This window comes from Calonectris borealis, chromosome 1 (assembly GCF_964195595.1).
Source record: "Calonectris borealis chromosome 1, bCalBor7.hap1.2, whole genome shotgun sequence".
In the NCBI taxonomy this organism is placed as follows: domain Eukaryota; kingdom Metazoa; phylum Chordata; class Aves; order Procellariiformes; family Procellariidae; genus Calonectris; species Calonectris borealis.
In genome coordinates this window covers 54,030,647-54,049,643 of record NC_134312.1, presented here as the reverse complement: position 1 = coordinate 54,049,643, position 18,997 = coordinate 54,030,647, and the positions used below count along the sequence as shown (strand labels likewise).

The following is an 18,997-nucleotide window of genomic DNA, read 5'->3' as shown; positions in this document are numbered from 1 at the left end:
AAGACATGAAATCAGTTTATTGAGAGCACTAGGGCTATATGACTCACTGATTTATCTGAGTAGCCAAACAAACCAGAAATATTAAGAGTGACTCTGATCAATACAAATAAAAACATGTTTTTGTTCTTGCTGAGATCAGAAAAAAAATCCACCCTTAGAATACAGATTGCCTTGGTTTGGAATACCTGTAAGGAAAAAAAAGTTGTGGCTGATCAGGTTGACAGAGCTGGTGGAAGTGGTGTCCCCTTTCACATATGGCTCAGGCTTTCAAGAACTCTCCAAAGTAGTAGACACTTAGGTTACATTTCTTCATGATTTAGGCAGAAAGTGAATTAGTATTTGAATCTCACATTACCTGAGCAAAAGCTCTAGGCAGTTGAGGGGCTTGGACTGTGCTTGCCTCAATTCTTTTGGTTGACGCTGACGCTTTTGTCCAAAAGACTTAATCACTGAGACAAATCGCAGGAGAAATATTCTTTACCTGGTGGTCAGATTAGTCATTGGATGGTGGGATTATCTCTACCCCACTTCCTGGCAGGTTCCAGTTCCATATCAGGTGAAAGTTTAATTATTTTTGCAAAATGAAGTGGCACTAACAAGAGATTGAGAGCATACAATGCCAAAGCCCCCTCCAACCTTTATGGGAGGTAGGAGATGTATGTTAAGCTGGGGGGGGTGTGTGGAATTTAGCAAGCCTTGCACAACCTGAACAAGTGATCTGAACTACTCTAGTGAAAGGAAGGCATTAATCTTTCCTACAATGCTGTTTGGATCTCACCTCAAAATTGACACTAGAATTTCTGAGAAGTTCTGGGAAATCACACCTTAAAACACGTTTACCATCTGCCAGTATAAAACAACGTCAAACTAAGCCACCCAAAACACACAATCAAATCTTCAATAAAAATAAGGCCGCTTCATTTTTAGGGGTTTCTCATAGCTTAGTGTCCTTGTGTAGTTACAGTCTAAATATACCTGCAAGCAAACCTTTCCCTCAGTGTCTCAGAATGAGTCAGTACCTCAAGCTTCTCCTGGGCTGGACCTCACTGCAACTTCTTGTTTCTGCAGACAGACTGTGCATTAAATAAGATGGAGAGTGATGCATAAGAAAAACAAAGTTATATTATTAATAGGCAGATGCCTAGGAATGCAGCCGAGTGACAAATTCTGAGTGTCATTTCCAAGCAAATATTGATTGTCATTTGTAAAGAGATAGCACAAGATGTAAAGCTATCCTGAGATCATAATTTACTGCTCTCTACTTAAAGAGAACTGGTATGACCCTTTATGCAGATATCAACCCTAATGATGAATGTGGGTCACTACTTTTTTCTGCATGTTCTTGACCTTTGAATTTCTGTTCTTCAAATCAGTATTTTTGGTGTGCATGCTTTCAATAGGTTATTAACTTTGGAATGAACTATTCTCCTAAGTATGCTTCATTAACTTTAGTGGAATTATAATCTACAATACTAGCAGTTTTGGCTTGCAGAAGGACCTAAAGGATTACCATTCCACCATGTTGGACATCTACAGACACACACAATTAACTCTGAGAATTTTGTCTTCTCCATTGGTTAGGTCTCATTTTATTTGAGGTTTCAGATTAGCTGACCAGGTGTTTTTCAGCACTACATTTCAAAGACAGAGGTTTAGCTTTGTCTGATTTAGAATAGGAATGTTCTTGAATGATGAGGGAAATTCATTTTGACCATCTGACACCATCTAGAAGAAAGGTATGAGAGTAATATGTGCCAAGCAGCTCAGAAACCTGTGCATAAGATAAAGGTTTTCCACTGTTCTCCTCTTAAGCACTCAAGCAACTGAATGAGCATAAGCCATAAACTCCAGCCTTGATCACTCAAGCACATAATATAGTTTAGTGCTCCAATGTCTAAGATGTCACCTTGGTAGGAGTTATTGAACATGCGGTCTCAACAATTGCCCCATTAATTGTGAACAGCTAATATTGCTTCTCATTATCCTCCTGCAGCACAGTCATAACCAAATAAGGCAGGATGAGACTTTAATAGACATGTGACTTCCAGTGAAATATTTTGACACCAGAGCCAATTAATACAGTTGCCTATTCCAGAAATGGGATTTGTTCAGTTCATGTCCTTCAGATTCTTGCTGCTGAGGATAATTCTTCCTGATCCTCAGGAAACTTCAACAAAACAAAAATGGACTGGAGCAGAAAGCAAATCCTTTCTTATGCTACCTATTTAAACAGTGCTTTCCTTCAAATAAGCTATCTTAGAGCATCAGGCCAGGGCAAGTATTTCGGTAATTGACTGTCAGAAGTATGTAAGCCACATTCTGCATACATCTTTGTGTACAGGAGCTTCTTATCTTGTACCCAGAGAACTCCATAGAAGTGGACAGCACTGGGAAAATAATTAACAAAATGGTAGTCTAACTCGTGGAGCAATTTCACATTGCAGTAGAGATGGCATTGCGAGACGCCATTTTTCCTGAGTCTCACTGGTTCCTCTATCAAATTCATTCGGTTTGTAAGTATAAAGTAATGATTTTTTTTTTTTTTTTTTACAACTTAGCTCAGATTATGACTGTCAAGATACTTTCCCTCCCTTCTCCTTTATCATCTTCACTTACAGAAACCCCATGCTTTACATTATTAGCACTGACAGTTTTGTGCAACTTTACGCACCTTCAGTGTTGCCCAAGTGACCTCATTACACTTCTGTAGCTTTACACCTGTTCCAGCAGAGCCATTCTATGATGAGAATCCAAAAGGATGCAATAAGTGTATAACTCAGCCTGCAGAATATATACAACATGCTTTGTAAAGACCTCAGTGTGAATTTCAGGATGAAGTCTGAATTTGTGGGACTGGCAACTAGCAAAAACATCAACCATCTGTAAATCTGATATGGAAATCACTGAACAGAATGAATATCAATAAGGTAGTTGATGTGCCAGCACTTCTTATATCTGCTTTACTATGCCTTACTATATCAAATATCTCCACTTTGCTCGTACTTTGTCTTTCCATCATTTCCCCTGTTGTATGTTTCTTCATCTCTTGTCAATTACTAGCAGCTACATCATTACAATAATCAGATTATCTCCCAGGCTAGTAACTGCCTCGTTCCCTTCAGAAGCTGAATGGAGAAATTATTACAAAAAAGAAAAGCTATTCTTCATTCTAGGATAGAGAGGAAAGAATAACAAGACAGATAGCTCTAAGGGCCCCAAAGCAGGAATTGGGAAAAAATTAACTCACAATACATCACACGGCCAAGAACAGTATTTTCATTTTACCTCTGAAGCCTGAACAGGGATCATAAAGACCCAATTGTCAAGCAGGAAAATTACTGATACTGCTTACTGAGGCAATCATTTCTGGTCAGATGTCTACAGTCAATAATTATCCTCACCTACACAGGAAGGGCAGCACTCGCCGTTGTTCAGCTCTTCTCCCCTTGCTCCCAGACCCCGAGGAATGTATTCATATAACTTTGAGAACATTTAGCTCTTTGTTGCCTTGGACTAGATAAACCACTTACCCAAGCTAGCAACAACCTCACACAGTTTCTCTGATGAGCTTAGATACCATGGTGATAGTAGAAATATCTAGGAAGGAAGACAGAGAAATTACAAAGTTATTTTTTTGAGAATCGCTGCAGGGAAAGGTCTTAGACTTTCTTCTAAGATTTGATGCCAAGCTAACTATCTCGATGTATAAAACACACTTTTTGCAACACAGATAGGATTATAGCCGGCTAAGAAGTTTTCAGGAAAATTAACCAGCATAGTAAGAGAATTTAGGGTTTTTTACTCTGCCAACTTAATATAAACCAAAACCACATTCTTTTTGTCTGTTCAGATGTGGCCGGGCTAAAGATCCAGTTGATCGGCATTCCAGGCCTGCTGTGAAACGTTATACCCATTTTCACAGACCAGTAAGCTGAGATGCACAGACAGAGTTAGTGTCAGTCAAAATAAGAGCTCAAGGAAGTTTTACGGTCTAATCAGTAGCCAGAAACGCTTTTGACTTTTTGGGTAAAGAGGTATATTTCACAATGTAAAGACTGATCTATTTATGTAGATGCCCTTGTACAAGGCATTTTTTCAGCTGCAATGCAACAAGCCTTTTAATTTTCATTTTATTCCATCACGCAGGATGTGATTACAATGACACTGAAGATTAAAGGTAGGAAATTAAGCATGGCCGCTTGGGCATTTGAAGAATACTTTTTTATTGCTAATAATTATTCTTCCTGATCACTATAAAATGTAAAGAAAATAAATTATAATACTATCATCGTTATCTTCGTATCTTGATGTGTGATTTGGCAATGAACCACAGTGCCTAAATTTAGCATTATTAAAATTAAGAGTGTTACACCTGTAATACATCACAAACCACATAGAAGTTCCAGTCAAAGAGCAGGTTCCCATTGTGCAGTTCATTGTAATTATTACTAGTAGTTATTTCCACCTACAGAAAATAACATCTCTTACATGAAGGTCTCTCCCTGCACAAGCAGAATTCACTACCCTACAGGTGATCTGGGACCTCCTTTCCCTGGAATCCAGAGGAATTAATATCCATCCCAGGTATTTAATGTCAGCCTACCTTTGACAGTTCACAGGTTTCCGTCTTCTAATTAAGGATGAAAGAAGCCGGTGTCCCTCACTGAACCCAGCTGTATTGGAGAACTTGCTGAGAGCTATTGTTAGGAAGAGGAATGAGGTATTCTTTTCCTATAGTGACTTGGCAAAAATAGTCTACCAAACCAGCCAGTGATCCCGGGTAAACAATAAGATCCTAAATTAAAGGACAGCAAATAAAGCGAGAATAAGCAAAGAATTCATGGACTTGCCTACTCATCAAATCATGGATGGATGCAGTTATGCAAATATAAACATGTGCAGAATGTATGGTACGGTGTATCTAGAAACCTCTCTTACTTCATCCATACTAGGAACTGAATTGTCACATCTATTTTGCATTAAAATATCACATTGCCGACAGAGAAAGAGTATAATAAATGCTGTGCAGCTGGAGCTAAATGTGGTATTTTTCTTCTGAAGTTCAACTGCCCAGTGACCTACCCCATGCCATCCACTCTTTTCAGGGTGTTTTTTGCCTTCATGTTGCTATGTGACGGTTGGCCAATTGGCAAGGAGAGGAAAGAATTATCTGGAAATTTAAAATATTGAATCTGCAGTGGTTAGAAAGGATTTTTTTCCTCCAACAGAGATTAAAAAAAAGTGTGTGCAATCTGGCTGCATCTGAATGCCAAAAGAAATATGACAGCTCTTAATGCCTGGGAAAGGCTTTTTTAAAAAATTGATTCATTTCTTTCTTTCTTTTTTTTTTTTTTTAAGTCTTGTTTCTTAAGGAAACAAGGCTTAGGAAATCACACTCTGTCTGGCAAACTTTTTAAGTAATGTTTGAACCTGTTGCAATTCCTGAATCAATTCGAACCTAACCTGATCAAGGGCTAAAGGGCTCAAAAACTTATGTCCTCACAAACTTTGTGAAAATCAGGGAATGTATAAAAAATCAAAATTAGGATCCCTGTGGTTGGAAAGGCTGAAGCAAAACCTCAAGCTATCCATTAGGTTCGCTGTGACCAGGCGATCAGCACATGTGTCTCCGAATTTATCATGGTACCTGCCCCTCATAGCCATGGGTCTTGAGGCGGTATGTGGACAGCGTAAGAACAGAGCTATGGCTTTGCAGAGATGGGTGCATGGGAGAAGATATAGAAATGTCATACCCAGGCTGCATTAGTTTTGCTGCTTGTGGAATAACTTAACTTATTTTCTACTTTCACCTCTTGCCTGGCACTCTTCCTTTCCTAGAATAAAATAAATAAATGTCTACCATTCTCATTGCAATAGGTCTGTTCTGGTTGATGGCTAAGCCCAGGAAAAGGGAAATCTCAAGGAAATATGAGCCCTTTGACTAAATGAACAAATTAGGCCAAATTAATGAGAATGGATTCATCTACTGAACTCTGAGAGGAGCTGTTCTTGACAGGACAGACTTTCCCCCCCCCCCTCTTTTTAAATTTCCTCTTCTCTCTCCTCTTTCACGTCTGATTAATCCTTGTAAAACTGTTTCTCTGATTTCTGTCTCTTTTTTTCTTATAGCTGCCTTGCCAATTCACTCTCACCCCAGGACCACTGCTCTCTCTATATTGCCCCCTCTGCCATCCCATTATAGGGAAGATCTAGAGAAGCAAAGATAGTTATTTTGCCAATTTCCCATGGGTCTAGTGCATTGGACATGGTTTTGCAACTGTGAAATATTGTTTTAATAAAGTTCAAGAGGGGAAACTATTGGTACTAAAAATGAATACATACTCTTGGTGGAATCTTTTACCTTAAAGGTAATACAGAAGGGAATTTCTGGAGGAGACTTGATTACTGCTGGGACAGAGGGTAGTAAATTGATTTCAGATATGGGATACTTCTAAGATACTAGTATTTGTTCCTTAGCTCCAGATACATACATGTACAAATGTCCTTTTTGCTTTCTTTTCTTCATTCCTGGTACTTTTTTCTTGCCCATGCTTTGAGTTTAAATGTAGCTTTCTTCACAGGATAATCCCTATCAGGGCTGCTTTTTTTTTAATACAAGATTTAAAATCCTAGTTCACCAATCAAAGCCCAAGAAACACAAGTTTTAAATGCTACACTGCTGCTAACAAAGTTGAACAAAAAACTTAGTTTACTGGTTTTAAGTGAATAGTCCAGTTTTAATTACCTGCATTTTAAATAAGGATCATCCATCATCGAAACATTTACAAATTACTTCTTTCATTTTTTTTGAAGACTTCAATCTGAAACCATAGAAACTGAAACCATTCTGGTTTTGAAAAAAAGAATAGTAGCACTTTTTTTCTTTTTTTCTTTCACCGAAAAAAAATTGAAAAGGTTCTAATAAATTTACCTCCCGGTGCAGCATCTGACTTGAGGCATTCTGCCTCATTCAATGCATACGGCTTGTAGGGCAGGGCTTGAAAGGGAAGACTCCCTTCAGCACGGCACGGAAAAGGCAGGGAAAGAGAAACTGAACGGCAGAGAAGCGGTGAGGACTGAACGCAGGACCCCGGTGCTCTCCCTTTTCCGCAGCCACCTCGAGAAGATTCGAAGGCGAAGCCGACTGACACCATAAACTGTCAATCTGCGCCTCACACCAGAAGAAGCCGGGCAGACCGCCGCACGTGTGACCGCCGCAGCCCCAGCCGGGGCTCCGCGCCCCTCTGCGACTACAACTCCCGTCAGCCCGCGGCACCGGCCTGCCCCTGTCCCTGCCCCTGCGCGAGCCGCCGCCGCGGAAACGGCCGTTTGTCAATTTTCGCCAGGTGGGCTGCCCGAAAGCCGGAACAGGGGGAGCCGTGGGACCCCCTTCCCGTCCTCCGCGGCAGGAGGAGCCGGTGGGACGCTGCCCCGCTCCTCGGGAGGCGCCGCCGGGGGCAGCCCGGAGTATTGGCGGGCCTTCCTCGGGCGGCGGCGCCGCGATCGCGCCTCCCTCTCTCCAAGATGGCGGCGCCGTTGGCGGTAAATTCGGGTAAGAGGAACCTGAGCGCGGGGCCGCGGGTCCTCGTTCTCCTACGCGGCGGTGCCGCTCGCCGTCTTCCCCGCCGCCCGCCCGTCCGCCAGCCGGTCGGGGGGTGCCGGTCCCGCGCCCCTCCCCTCAAAGCCCGCGGAGCCAGGGGCGGCGGCCGTGGGAAGGCCGGGCGTGAGGAGGCGGCGTGGCCCGAGCGGGTGACGGGCAGGGCTGCGGGGCGCCGGGTTGTGGGGGCCGCGGTGGTGCTGGCAGGCGGTGGGGAGAGCGGCCTCCGTGTGGGCCTCCTCCCGTGCGGTGGTACCCGGGGCGCTGAGGCCGCGCAAAGGTGTGGGGCGAGGTGACGGAGCTCCGCGGTCAGAGCTGCTGCCGCTGGTCCTGGCAAGGAGTGCGTGAAGCTGGTGCCATGAGATAGCAAAGGCCGCCTTGACTCGAGAGTGTGGTAACTCAGTGCGTGTGTGATTAAGCATCACTTCTGTATTGCACTCATCTCTTAATGCCATGTGTAATAAAATTTAAAAAAATGCACTGAATTTTGCTGTGTTACGCAGGAAGTCTGGAAATGTTGAGCTGGTTTCTCTTGCGTTGGGCATTGCTAAGGATTAGGAGCCGCAGAATCATCCATGGTCCTTTCAGAACCTGTCACAAAGAGCAGTTTTTGGGTTACTGAGGCAGCGCTTACCCAGTATAACTGGGGAATAAGTCTAATACAAAAAGAAAAGACTGGATAATTGGAAGATAACTCAGGAGGTCATCTGGTCCAACACCCCCCCCCCCTTAAAGCTGGGCCAGTTCAGTCAGGTGGTTCAGGGCCTTATCTAAACTAGTTTTCACTATTTGTAAGGGTGAAGATCCTCCCAGAGGCCTTTCTATTCCAATGGGTGACCACCATCAGAGTAAATTTTTTTTTTTTTCCTGATGGCTAATTGAAAGTTTCTGTGTTGCAGCTTGTATCAGTTGCTGCTTATCTTCTCCTGGGGTACCCCTGTCTCTATTTTCTGTGTACAGTGACATTCAGTAGTTGAAGACAACAAAGCTCCCATCCCTCTTTAGCCTTCTCTTCTTAATATTGAACAAGGTCAATTCTTTCAGCCTCTCTTCATTCATCCTGTTCTCCAGCCCCCTATTTCAGTGTCTTGCTCTGGGGAGCCCAAAACTGGACACAGTACTGGAGTGAAGGACTCCCAGAGATGCCTAAATAATCACTTCCCTATGCCTGCTGGCTGCAACTCTGTTAATACAGCCTGGTGCGTAGAGGCCCTTCTTTGCTGTGAGGGTGTGCTGCTGACTAGTGTTCAGCTTCTCGTCTACCAGGACACTGGGGTGTCTTTCTGTAAAGCTGCTTTCCAGCTGCTTGGTCCCCAGCCTTCAGTGTTGCTTGGAGTTATTTTGTCTTAGATGCAGGACATTGCATTTACCATTGTTGAGCTTCATTAGGTTAATACAGGGAGAATGGAGACCCTGAGAAAAGCAGTTATGACTGGAATATGGGCATGGCCAAAAGGTCTGTAACTAAGGTGGTGTATGTAATAGTGACTGGTTAATAAAATTAGAAAGCTCCATTCCTGTGTCATGCAAGGAGTAAATTTTACAGAGAAGATATTTTGATCTAACTGAATCAATTACATCCCTGCTCCCTCACAGAAAAGAAGTAACAAAACAAAGACCCTTCATTTGGGGGTGGAGGAAGGGTGATTATTCCTACCATTCACAGTATCTAAAATGTGACTTTGTTAAAGTAAAAATTGGAGAAGTTCAAAGGAGACTATGCTTTATTGTATAACTTACATGGCAAGAGATTCTATAGCCTTATAATTAAAAAAAGATGAGATAAAAATTAAGCAGATGTGACACTAGAACTAATGAGGATTTTGCCTTAAATTGTAGTATATTGTTTGTGGGGACAGACATAGCATGGTTAAGTCTATAGCTTGGCAAAAAGTTCAGGCATAACTGTCAACTGCTCTTGTTGCCAAAACAAGCAACCCAGCCTGTCCTTCCTTGCTGTCCCTGATGGGATGGTCAGCCTTCCTAAAACTGTAATAATAATAGAAACAGCATAAGTGGGAAAAAGTCAGCATGGTTGCTAAAGTCCAACCTCTTTTCCATCCCAGTTGCTTATTTCTTTCTCTGCAGTACTCCATCTTTGTGCTAGCATAGCTTGTGCCACCACAGAGCAAACTGGGTTGTAGATGTGATCCTGCTGAAAATAAACTCTTTTTTGGATTAGTTTTCAGTTAGAAAAGTTAGATCCTTAATTTGTTTTAATGCCTTACAGTACGTGTATTTGGGCTGGTGCAAAGCAATTATGTTGTAGGGACAAGAGCAAACAAATGGGCCAGGGAAATAGTTGAACAGGCAGGGACTGTGGATTGCTGCTGGTGTTTATTGGACTTGGTAATTTAATAAGAGTGAAAAGACTGTTTAGAGTGGAAGTAAATCTCTGAACTCTGAAGTTATGTGGGAGAGCTAGTTACAGTCTGGAGTGTGAAGTTATTTGTCCAACAGTAGCTATCTTTAATGCATTTGTCTAGGCAGGGATGACATGGTATGATTAAAACACTCTGATGTTTAAAAAGGACAGAGGACTTGTCCTTTTTACAGGCTATTCTCTCAGATACAGCTCTATGGGCACTGCTAGTTGCGTTGTAAATGACAGTGTGCGAGACAGTAGTTTTTGTTAGTGCTGAGTTTGGGGTGAGAGGGTTTGTTTTGGTTTTATTCTTGTTTTATGTGGTTTCTTCCTTTGCAACAGAATAAAACTGCCAAAGTTTTGCTTAGTTCGTTGCTGCTTCCAAAACACCTTAAATAGTGTTTTAAATAGTGGTAAAACTGACTGAAACCTTGCTCTTGGTCTTGCTCTCCGAGACCTGCTCTTGTTTCCATGCTCGCTCGCTACACTTCGACTTGGCTTATGCTGCCATATTATTCAGGGCATCCATGTAGCATTTTGCATTACTTTGAGGTGGTGTCTTGATTGTATGAAAGAGAAGGGCATCTTCACATCAGAGTAGCTACCTTTTGCTTGCTGTCTTAATGTAAGCAGCCTGGTAAAGATGAGGTGTGGGTATGTTTGATTTTGATGCACCTAGTCAGGGTTACCTTGAGGGATAGAGCTGGCTAGAACAAGCTACATGAAGATAAAATGTTGCCTCTGTACTTGATTTTATACTACAATATTTACTTGTACATTAAAAAGAAGGGGGAGGGGGGGAGTTAAGCCAATTTTAGGTGAAATGCTAGTATTTTTGTATGTAGGCTAACCTGCAAGGCATAGTTATATTTTATCATTTCTGCAGAAACAAAGCTTTCACTACCCACTTGTCTTTTCCTGTGTGCTTCAGGCATTGCTCTTTCAATTGTTTTAATAGTTAGCAGGGCCACTTTGTAAGCTGTGTTAATGAAATAATCTGATTTTTAAAAACAAGATTGGAAGAACTCTGGAAAATGTTGCTTTTTTTTTTTCTTTCCTTTGATTTGGATCATATAACTAACATGACTTATAGTGTAGTCCATTAGAGTTGCAGGAACATAATTAATGAAGCACGCATGTGTATGGTTGGGAACAAGTGGCTCTGAATGAAGGAGGGCAGCAACCTCTTAAAGTAGCTTTTCCACTAGCAAAATTGTAGCATGCAAAAACCACCTCTAGCTTATAATATCTTTGGGTCAGGGACCATCTCAATAGATGCTCAGAAACATAATACTACCTACAATCAGGCAGTGGTTGTTACATGGTAGCTTGCAGGCAAACTGAATACAATTGGTAATAAATTTATCTGGTATGTTTAGCAGTGACTTGTGGTGTGTAGAATCTGAAACTTTCACAAATACAAATGATATCTAACAAGTTTTGATACTTCTGTTTAAAGTGGGTCTTAAAATTTTGAGTTTTTTTTTTAACAGGATGTTAATAGTAGGTGGTAAGAATAATTTTCCGTCTGTAAGGTTTTCAGTTTAGACAACGATTCTGGCAGAAGTCTGAAGTCTAGTTTGGCATACTGTTTTCATGAGACCCGACGCAAATAAGGAAACTTCTAGAGCAGTCTTCAGGCTACAGACTCTGGGTTCTGAATGATACAACTTCTAGTGAGGAAGAGATCATTTCAGCTGTAGTACTGAATTCAGATTCGAAGTATGCAGAGGAAACTTTTTTCCCAGTGTTGAGGAGGAGGAGAGATTGTATTTCTAGAGTATGGTCAGACTTATCTTAAATAATAATATATTTATGTTTGCTAGCTTCCAGAAATAATCTGGTCTCTTCTAAACATAGTGAGGTAATTATTTATATTGATCTGTCTATTTCTAGTAAAGGAAATTAATTTCTTTATGAAGCTCTTGGGCAGAGTGTTAGCAGCAAATGTGTCTTAGGGATCAGAATGTTATGTTTGATTGTATTAAAATGAGATGAGTAAATGTGAAAGGAAGTGTCTTTGGGCTTATGATTTTTGTTTCTTTTGTGATATTGCCTTTAATCATGTGGTTTTGGTTTCTAGTACATTTTATTCCGCACAGCCTGATGCAATGATGCAACAGATCATGATAGCACTGCTGTTCATTTTTAGTCCCTCATATATTAGGTATTTCTTTGTTTTGGAGTTTTCTGTCAGAAATGGAAAGCAGGAAGCCTGTCTTGCTGAGTTACATTCAGATTCAAGGTCTGCTGTCCAGTTCTTAGTTATTCTTTAATCTTGCCAAAATGGGTGGAGTTTCTTAGGCATATAAGGATGCAAGATTACACCCAGAGATTGTATCAAATATCTTTATGACTTTCAGCCCCGGAACTTAGCTGCATACACCATCTTTTCTGCTTCTCTAGCTCCCTAAATGCAATTAGGTTTTATATCAGACCATTGTTGTTATTTTTTTGTGCCTTAAGAAGGGAAAATATACTTTGCTTGATGGGCATAACAGTCTGTACTGTCAAGCTGAGACTAACAGTAAATTTAAAAAGTCTACTTATTGAAAATAGTGTGTAAATACTTTGTTTTCTTTGTTTCTTTCTCCATTTCAAATACATTTTTTTTTGTTTTATTTCTTCTTTTAGCTGCCAGCTTGTGGGGTCCATATAAGGACATATGGCAGACTGTAATGAATGCCATTTGGAAAAGGCAACCTGAAGCTATTCATCGCCTCGACCAGGTTTTAAAGAAACATAAATCTGACTTCATTTCTCTCTTCAGAAATCCGGTACTGGACTAATGCTCTCTTGTGGAATGATTTGGAGGGCTGATGATTTACTCTGTCTTGTATTGTTGTATTACACACCATTTAGGCCCTGACCATTCATTTCATTCTACATTTTTACAGTACATAACTCAAATGTGTTTATAGCAATCTTGTTCTGCTGTAAGAATACAAATAGCTTGAATAATACATATTATTTTGTGTCTTGTACAGAATAATTTTATCTGTAACATTTTTTTTTCTCATTATTTGAATGCTATTTTGAAAGGAATAGTAAAAGTATCTGATGTTCTATCAGTCAAGTATTAGCTTTTTTTGCTACTCTTGTGTGTCTGAAATAAAGCACAAAACTATTTTGTCTGGTTTTGGTCCATGCTCATGCTTCAGTCAGGTTAATGAACACACAGAACAGGTGGACACATGAATTTCCAAAATATAGAATGTGCCTTGTTGGGAATATGGGAGAAACTCACTGTTTCTTGGCTGATGGATCACAAGGTAGCAACTAGAAATACGTCTTCTTTCAGTGGTGTTACTTCTGAAATAGTATATGGCTTTTTAAACTGATAGGTCAGAAAATTTAACGGTCAGCTATAGAGTTTCGTCAGTATATTTTAGAGTCTGAGTTTAATAAAAAAAAGAATGATGTAGAAAATAATGCTTTGGAGTAGCGCAACAGTTCTGATCAACAACCTGATGTCTTTCATTGAGCTGATACCAATTCCTGTTGAGAATCGTATCAAAATTTATTTTCAATCTCCATTATTCTGAGTAAACTAAATGTCAGCACCAATTATACAAGATTATTTTTGGTACATTCCCACAAAGAGACCATTGCTGTGCAAGTGTGAAGCATTTTTAGGATGCCTTTACTATCTCTGTGTTTAAAAACACTGCCTTTGTTTTTATGATGACAACCTAACCTGTCAGAACTGTATTTGTGAGGAAGGATTAATGTGTAAAGCTTTATTCAGTATTTGATCTTGCCGTTTTGAATAACTTCCGATGCTTGTTTCTATTGCAGCCAAAGAATGTTCAGCAACATGAGAAAATTCAGAAAGCAAGTACAGAAGGGGTTGCTATCCAGGGTCAGCAGGGAACTAGGCTTTTGCCAGAGCAACTCATCAGAGAAGCTTTTATCCTCAGTGACCTCTTTGATATTGGAGAGTTGGCAGCTGTTGAGCTCCTTCTAGCTGGTGAGAAGGGAAAATATTTAAGAGCTGGAGAAATACAACTTAAATAGGGCCTTCTTATTTAAGTGTATACTTAACATGAATGCATGATTCAGTCAAGGCCTTAGCTTCCTAATATAGAATGTTCTTAAAAAGAAATTTGCTGTCGCTGTAATGTAATATGATAACAGTGTTCTGAACCTTAATGTTCATATTTTATACAGCTATTGCAAAAGGGGGGAATAATTTGAGCGTTTTTTTTATGATTTACTTTCTCTATCACTGAATTTTAGAATAGTTTGAAAATAATTGAGAGTTTTCCCATAAAGCAGCATAATAGATACTGGTTCTTCAAATTATGTATTAGTCATACATTGATATGTGACTGTATTTGGATCATAATCTAATAACTGATTAGTAAGAGAATTACTCTGGAAAGTGACACATGCTTTGCATGTAGAAAATTGATTTCAATGTTACTAAAGTATAATTGCTAGTTATCCTTACTAGCTACTGTTCATTATTAACTTTTAAGTTCATTAAAGTAGTCACTTGCTAATTTGTCACCTTGTGAAAGCCATCTTGAAGTCAACCTCAATTTCTATTTTGAACTTGAATTTTCAATGTAAATTCAGACAGACAATTTAATTTTGAATAAAGAAAAGATATTTTGCTGATAATTACCTTGAATTGATTATTAAGATGGGTAGATATCAGTTGCATATACCATTTCGACTAGGATACTTATGGACTTGAACTTCTATTTCTTTTAAATTTGTGGATATTTTAATATTTAATATGAATTTTAATAATAGCACTCAAAATTTCTGTGATTTCTTGGAAGTGCCTGAAACAAATCAAAGTGATAGTGAATAACAATGGTTGTTTTGAATGCTACATTTATATTTCAATTAGAAATATAAAGATTTAAAGCTGTTATCAAAGTGTGTGTGTGTGTGTGTGTGTGTGTGTTCAACTTTCTGTGACTATTCTGTGCATTTTCATTCAATAGGAGAACACCAGCAACCTCATTTTCCTGGCCTTACAAGAGGTCTAGTGGCTGTTCTGTTGTACTGGGATGGAAAAAGATGCATTGCCAATTCACTACGAACCCTCATCCAGTCACGCCAAGGCAAGACGTGGACATTGGAACTCAGGTCTGTATTAGGGTGATGAGCTGATCAAAGCTCTTTGCTTTGAGTGCTTTTAGGACTGATTAGACTCAAGGGAATATGAATATTCTCAAATTTCTTCGTTTCTCATAACCTGATGCAGCTGCTTTCATGTTTGTTTTTTAAGCATAATATTCTTTTTTCTTACACGTATTTTTACTGGATTATAAGGATATCCATTTTACTTTCAGTTTTGGCAGTATTTTGCTTCATACACCCTCCCAGTCAGTGTTGCTCTAACTAGTGATGATTACTCAGTATTTCAGAGACTGAGTTTCTGCCTTTGCTGTGTTCTGACTTCCCTTGTCCTACAAAACGGCTCCTGCCTTTACTTAAAATGGATGCACTATCTACTGGCGAACATAATATGCTAACATTTTTTGACTTTAAAAAGAAAACAGTAGGCACTGTTTACTTCCAATGCACAGTGATTGCTTGACTAGAGAAAGATTATAAGATGTGTTCTAGTGTAAACAGAAAGTCTGAAACATAAAATAAATTATTATTTTAGAGCTAGCTCCATCACTTCAGTAGGGTGTACATAACTGGACAATTGCATTTAGTAGTAAGAAAGAGGCTGTGAGCTTGTGAGTTATGTGCATCTTATGTATAGTACTTCTTCCTTTTGATAGAAATCTTAACTAACTGATCCATGTTGTATTTTCATATTCCATGTTCTTGAACCTATAGTTACCTAAAGACTTTGTATCCAATCAGCATAATATTTTGAGAGGGCACTGCTTACTGATTAGCAATGCGCATTTAATTGCTTTATATATATAATGTAGTCGTACATTTTCTGTCAGCAAAAAATTTCATGGGATTTATTATTTTAGACTTCCTCTGTGACTGGGAATAGTATGATTAATTGTTAAATTTATGTTCTTTCCATTATAGTCAAGAGTTAATGTCCATGACAACACGCTTTACAGATGACCTAATGGAGCAGGGTTTGACCCAGAAGATCCTCACTCTTGTGTCTCACATTGATTTGAACAATGAATTTGATAAACTCCAGAGAGAGCGAGGATTGGGCAGTGAGAAACATCGCAAAGAGGTAATGAAGGAATTGGGTGTGAATATTCTTCTGAATTACTGTACAGATTAGAATACATTTAGACCACCAAGAGATATGGAGTGGTTTTTCTTTTTTTTTTTTACTTTCTAGTTTCCGTTCTCTACCTTTGCAAGCTCTGTTACTGTCTGAAGCATCATAGTAACTACTCCACAGCTTGTGCTATACCAGTGTGGGATCCAGATCACTTCCTGCATTTCTGTTTTGCTGTTGCTGCCTGATGCTAGGGCATTCCTTATTTTTAGTGAAGAAGTGTAATCAAGGACAGTAAGAAAGTAAGCCTAATATTTGCAGTATGTGTAAATTTCTTTTTTTGGCAAATTTATTCTAAAGACTGTATATTAAATCATCTGCTCTCAGCACTACCGTTATCAGCACCATTGGGATAAAAATAGCAAACTAAAATTAGCAAATTAAACAGATTGAAACCAAATCTAGTCAGGCAAATAATGCTCTTTTAATAATCCAATTGTGTTAATGTGAACAGAAGCATTTCTAATAGTGAAGAGTGAGAATTGAAAATGAGTTCTCATTTTTGTAATCCTTGAATTTAATTGAGACTGTGACTATCTGGAGAGTATGTTTCTAGTACGAAGATTTTAAACATTATTGTTTTAATTTCTGAACTTCTTTCTAATGGGTGATCTGTCTAAAAATTATTCTACGTTATAATCAGTCAATTTGTTTTCCACCAAATAAAGAACTAGTTGTACATTTTTGCTATTAGTCTAGAAACTATGCAAAGAATATCCTTCTGATTTACATTAAATTACCTTAATTTACCTCAAATTTATCTTAAAATTCATTTAACGCTTAATGTTAGAGGTTTTTTTCTTCCTTTTACTGGACCACCGTATTTCCCTCTGTATTCATGAGAACTATTATTCTGCTGGAGTCTGTGCACAAATCTGTTGCTGTGTTAAATGTTGAAAAGTTTTTCTCCTTATCACCATGCATGTGATTTTACTGGAGATGGAATACGTATAGCTCTTTATTTTTTATTTAACCAGGTGCAATGGATATAGGTCAAGAACGTTATTAGAAGCTCGTAATTTAGCTAAAAAACCCACAGTTTTACCAAGACCATTATGAAAGACTAGTAGTGGCTTTTTATTTTTTAAGGTTTTGTGGGGGTTTTTGGTTGTGTGGTTTTTTTTCCAACTTCTACTGTTTTTATAAGGCTTAAAGCAGTTAAAACTCAGCTTGGGTGGAGGAGTGAAGTTAACAAATGAAATAAATGTTTGTCCTTGTTTGAAAACAGGTAATTTTTGGTGTAACTGTTAGAAAAAAGGCAACCTTTTTGTTTTCAAGGGCCAGTGTACTTAATTGTATCATAGGATGCAATATTTTGCCAAATTAAAATAAAAAAAATATTTTTAGTATGAAAATGCTTGGTAGCCTTTATGTTAGGCATGATATTTTTTCCATGTGTAATAGGAGATAATAGATTTCATTTATGTTTCTATTCTAAAGTTGATATAAATATTTCGTCTGGGGGAAGAAAGTTCTGATTTTAAATGTCTTTCATATTTCTCAATGTCTTAAAAGTTAGGTATTTGTATAGTCAGTTGAGGGCATCTCTTTTGGTTCAAGGGGAAGACTCTGACCTTATCTGGATATAACTACCAGTGCAGTTGTGTTTTAGAGACAGGAAATGTGACTTCTGTGTGATATGTTTATAGCTACAAAAGTTCTGTATAGATTCATGTCTCCTGCCCTTGACAGAGATGCTGGTTTGCATATAGTCATATTCCAGGATATCTACTCACACCTCACATGAAATATCTGGGAATATGAACGCACGTAACAAGCAGAAATGTGCCTTTTGTTGTTTAGCAATTAAAAAAATCCCAATGTTTTCTGTAGCTCCTATCTTTAGAGTAATTTTTAACTTAACCTAGTCATACTGATTGACTGAGAAGGACAAATTGAACATGTTGCCAGAATATTTATATTCACTGTTTTTTGTTTGGTTTTTCTTTTAAAGGTTTCTGACCTCATTAAAGAATGCCGACAGTCCTTGGCTGAAAGTCTGTTTGTCTGGACCTGCCAGTCACCACTGAGTAAGGATGACACTCTAATCCTCATAAGTTACCTGGAGAAAGTAACAGTGGAAGCTGATGGCTCATTGGATGGCGTGAACTTGTCTCTTCTCATGGCTCTCCTTTATTGCTTTGATGTCAGCTTTCTGGAACAAGGCACAGAGGATCGTGAAGGTAATGCTGGCAGGTTTCCCAAAGAGGTTATGTTGTGCAGATGGATAAATTGTTACTTAACCAATTTTGTTATTGATCAGTAACAAACTGGTAGGATTTTGCATGTTTGTTTTCACATTCATTTACTGGGTGTTGGCATTGTGTTTGTTTTTGTTCTTCAAGATTTGATGCACCGTCTCCCTCTGCTAGCAGAAAGACAGTATATAGCAACAATACACACTCGTCTTCAGGAGTCTCAGCCTTGGAAATTACCAGGCCTGCAAGCTACTGTTAGATTAGCCTGGGCGCTGGCATTACGAGGAATATCCCAATTATCCGATGTGACAGGTAAATTACCCTAAAGTGCAGTTCCTGCACATTGGTATTCAGAGCTTGCAAGTGGTGTAAGTCAAAGTATCTGTTACCTTTTTGAAGTGTTAGTATTTACCTTTATGATAAAATTACTGTTGACACTCCTTTAAAGCTTTCTCAGTATGTGAGTTTGGTTGTTGAGAATTGGATTGCTCTGAAATATACACAGATATAGAAATAATTAGTTATTAGACAGTAATATTGCATAGTGTGTCATTGAAGTGAAAGAGATTTTAATGTACTGAAAAATGTGAAAGATTGCATTTTAGCAGCTT

At 38.9% G+C, this 18,997-nt stretch overlaps 1 protein-coding gene and 1 long non-coding RNA gene across 4 annotated transcripts in view; one reads left to right on the top strand and one right to left on the bottom strand.

Moving 5' to 3' along the window:
• Positions 1-6,821, bottom strand: LOC142083064 (uncharacterized). 2 transcript variants are annotated; one of them, XR_012673949.1, is made up of 6 exons: positions 6,746-6,821; positions 4,604-4,795; positions 3,531-3,597; positions 2,672-2,781; positions 1,020-1,073; positions 1-185 (listed from the first exon to the last, which is right to left on the bottom strand). It is a non-coding gene; the product is annotated as an uncharacterized LOC142083064 (long non-coding RNA). The 2 variants fall into 2 exon arrangements; XR_012673947.1 differs by lacking the exons at positions 1-185; positions 2,672-2,781; positions 6,746-6,821 and having other exon boundaries at positions 986-1,073; positions 4,604-4,781.
• Positions 6,822-7,294: 473 nt separating this feature from the next.
• NUP205 (nucleoporin 205) overlaps positions 7,295-18,997 on the top strand; it is a 52,824-nt gene continuing 41,121 nt past the window's right edge. The window contains exons 1-7 of one of the 2 annotated variants that reach the window (XM_075152092.1): positions 7,295-7,552; positions 12,597-12,739; positions 13,761-13,932; positions 14,921-15,065; positions 15,978-16,137; positions 18,143-18,371; positions 18,534-18,698. In XM_075152092.1, the coding sequence (XP_075008193.1) occupies positions 7,525-7,552; positions 12,597-12,739; positions 13,761-13,932; positions 14,921-15,065; positions 15,978-16,137; positions 18,143-18,371; positions 18,534-18,698 (1,042 nt within the window). In that variant the 5' untranslated portion in view covers positions 7,295-7,524. The remainder of the gene's footprint in view (positions 7,553-12,596; positions 12,740-13,760; positions 13,933-14,920; positions 15,066-15,977; positions 16,138-18,142; positions 18,372-18,533; positions 18,699-18,997) is intronic. The other variant, XM_075152101.1, reaches the window with a different exon arrangement.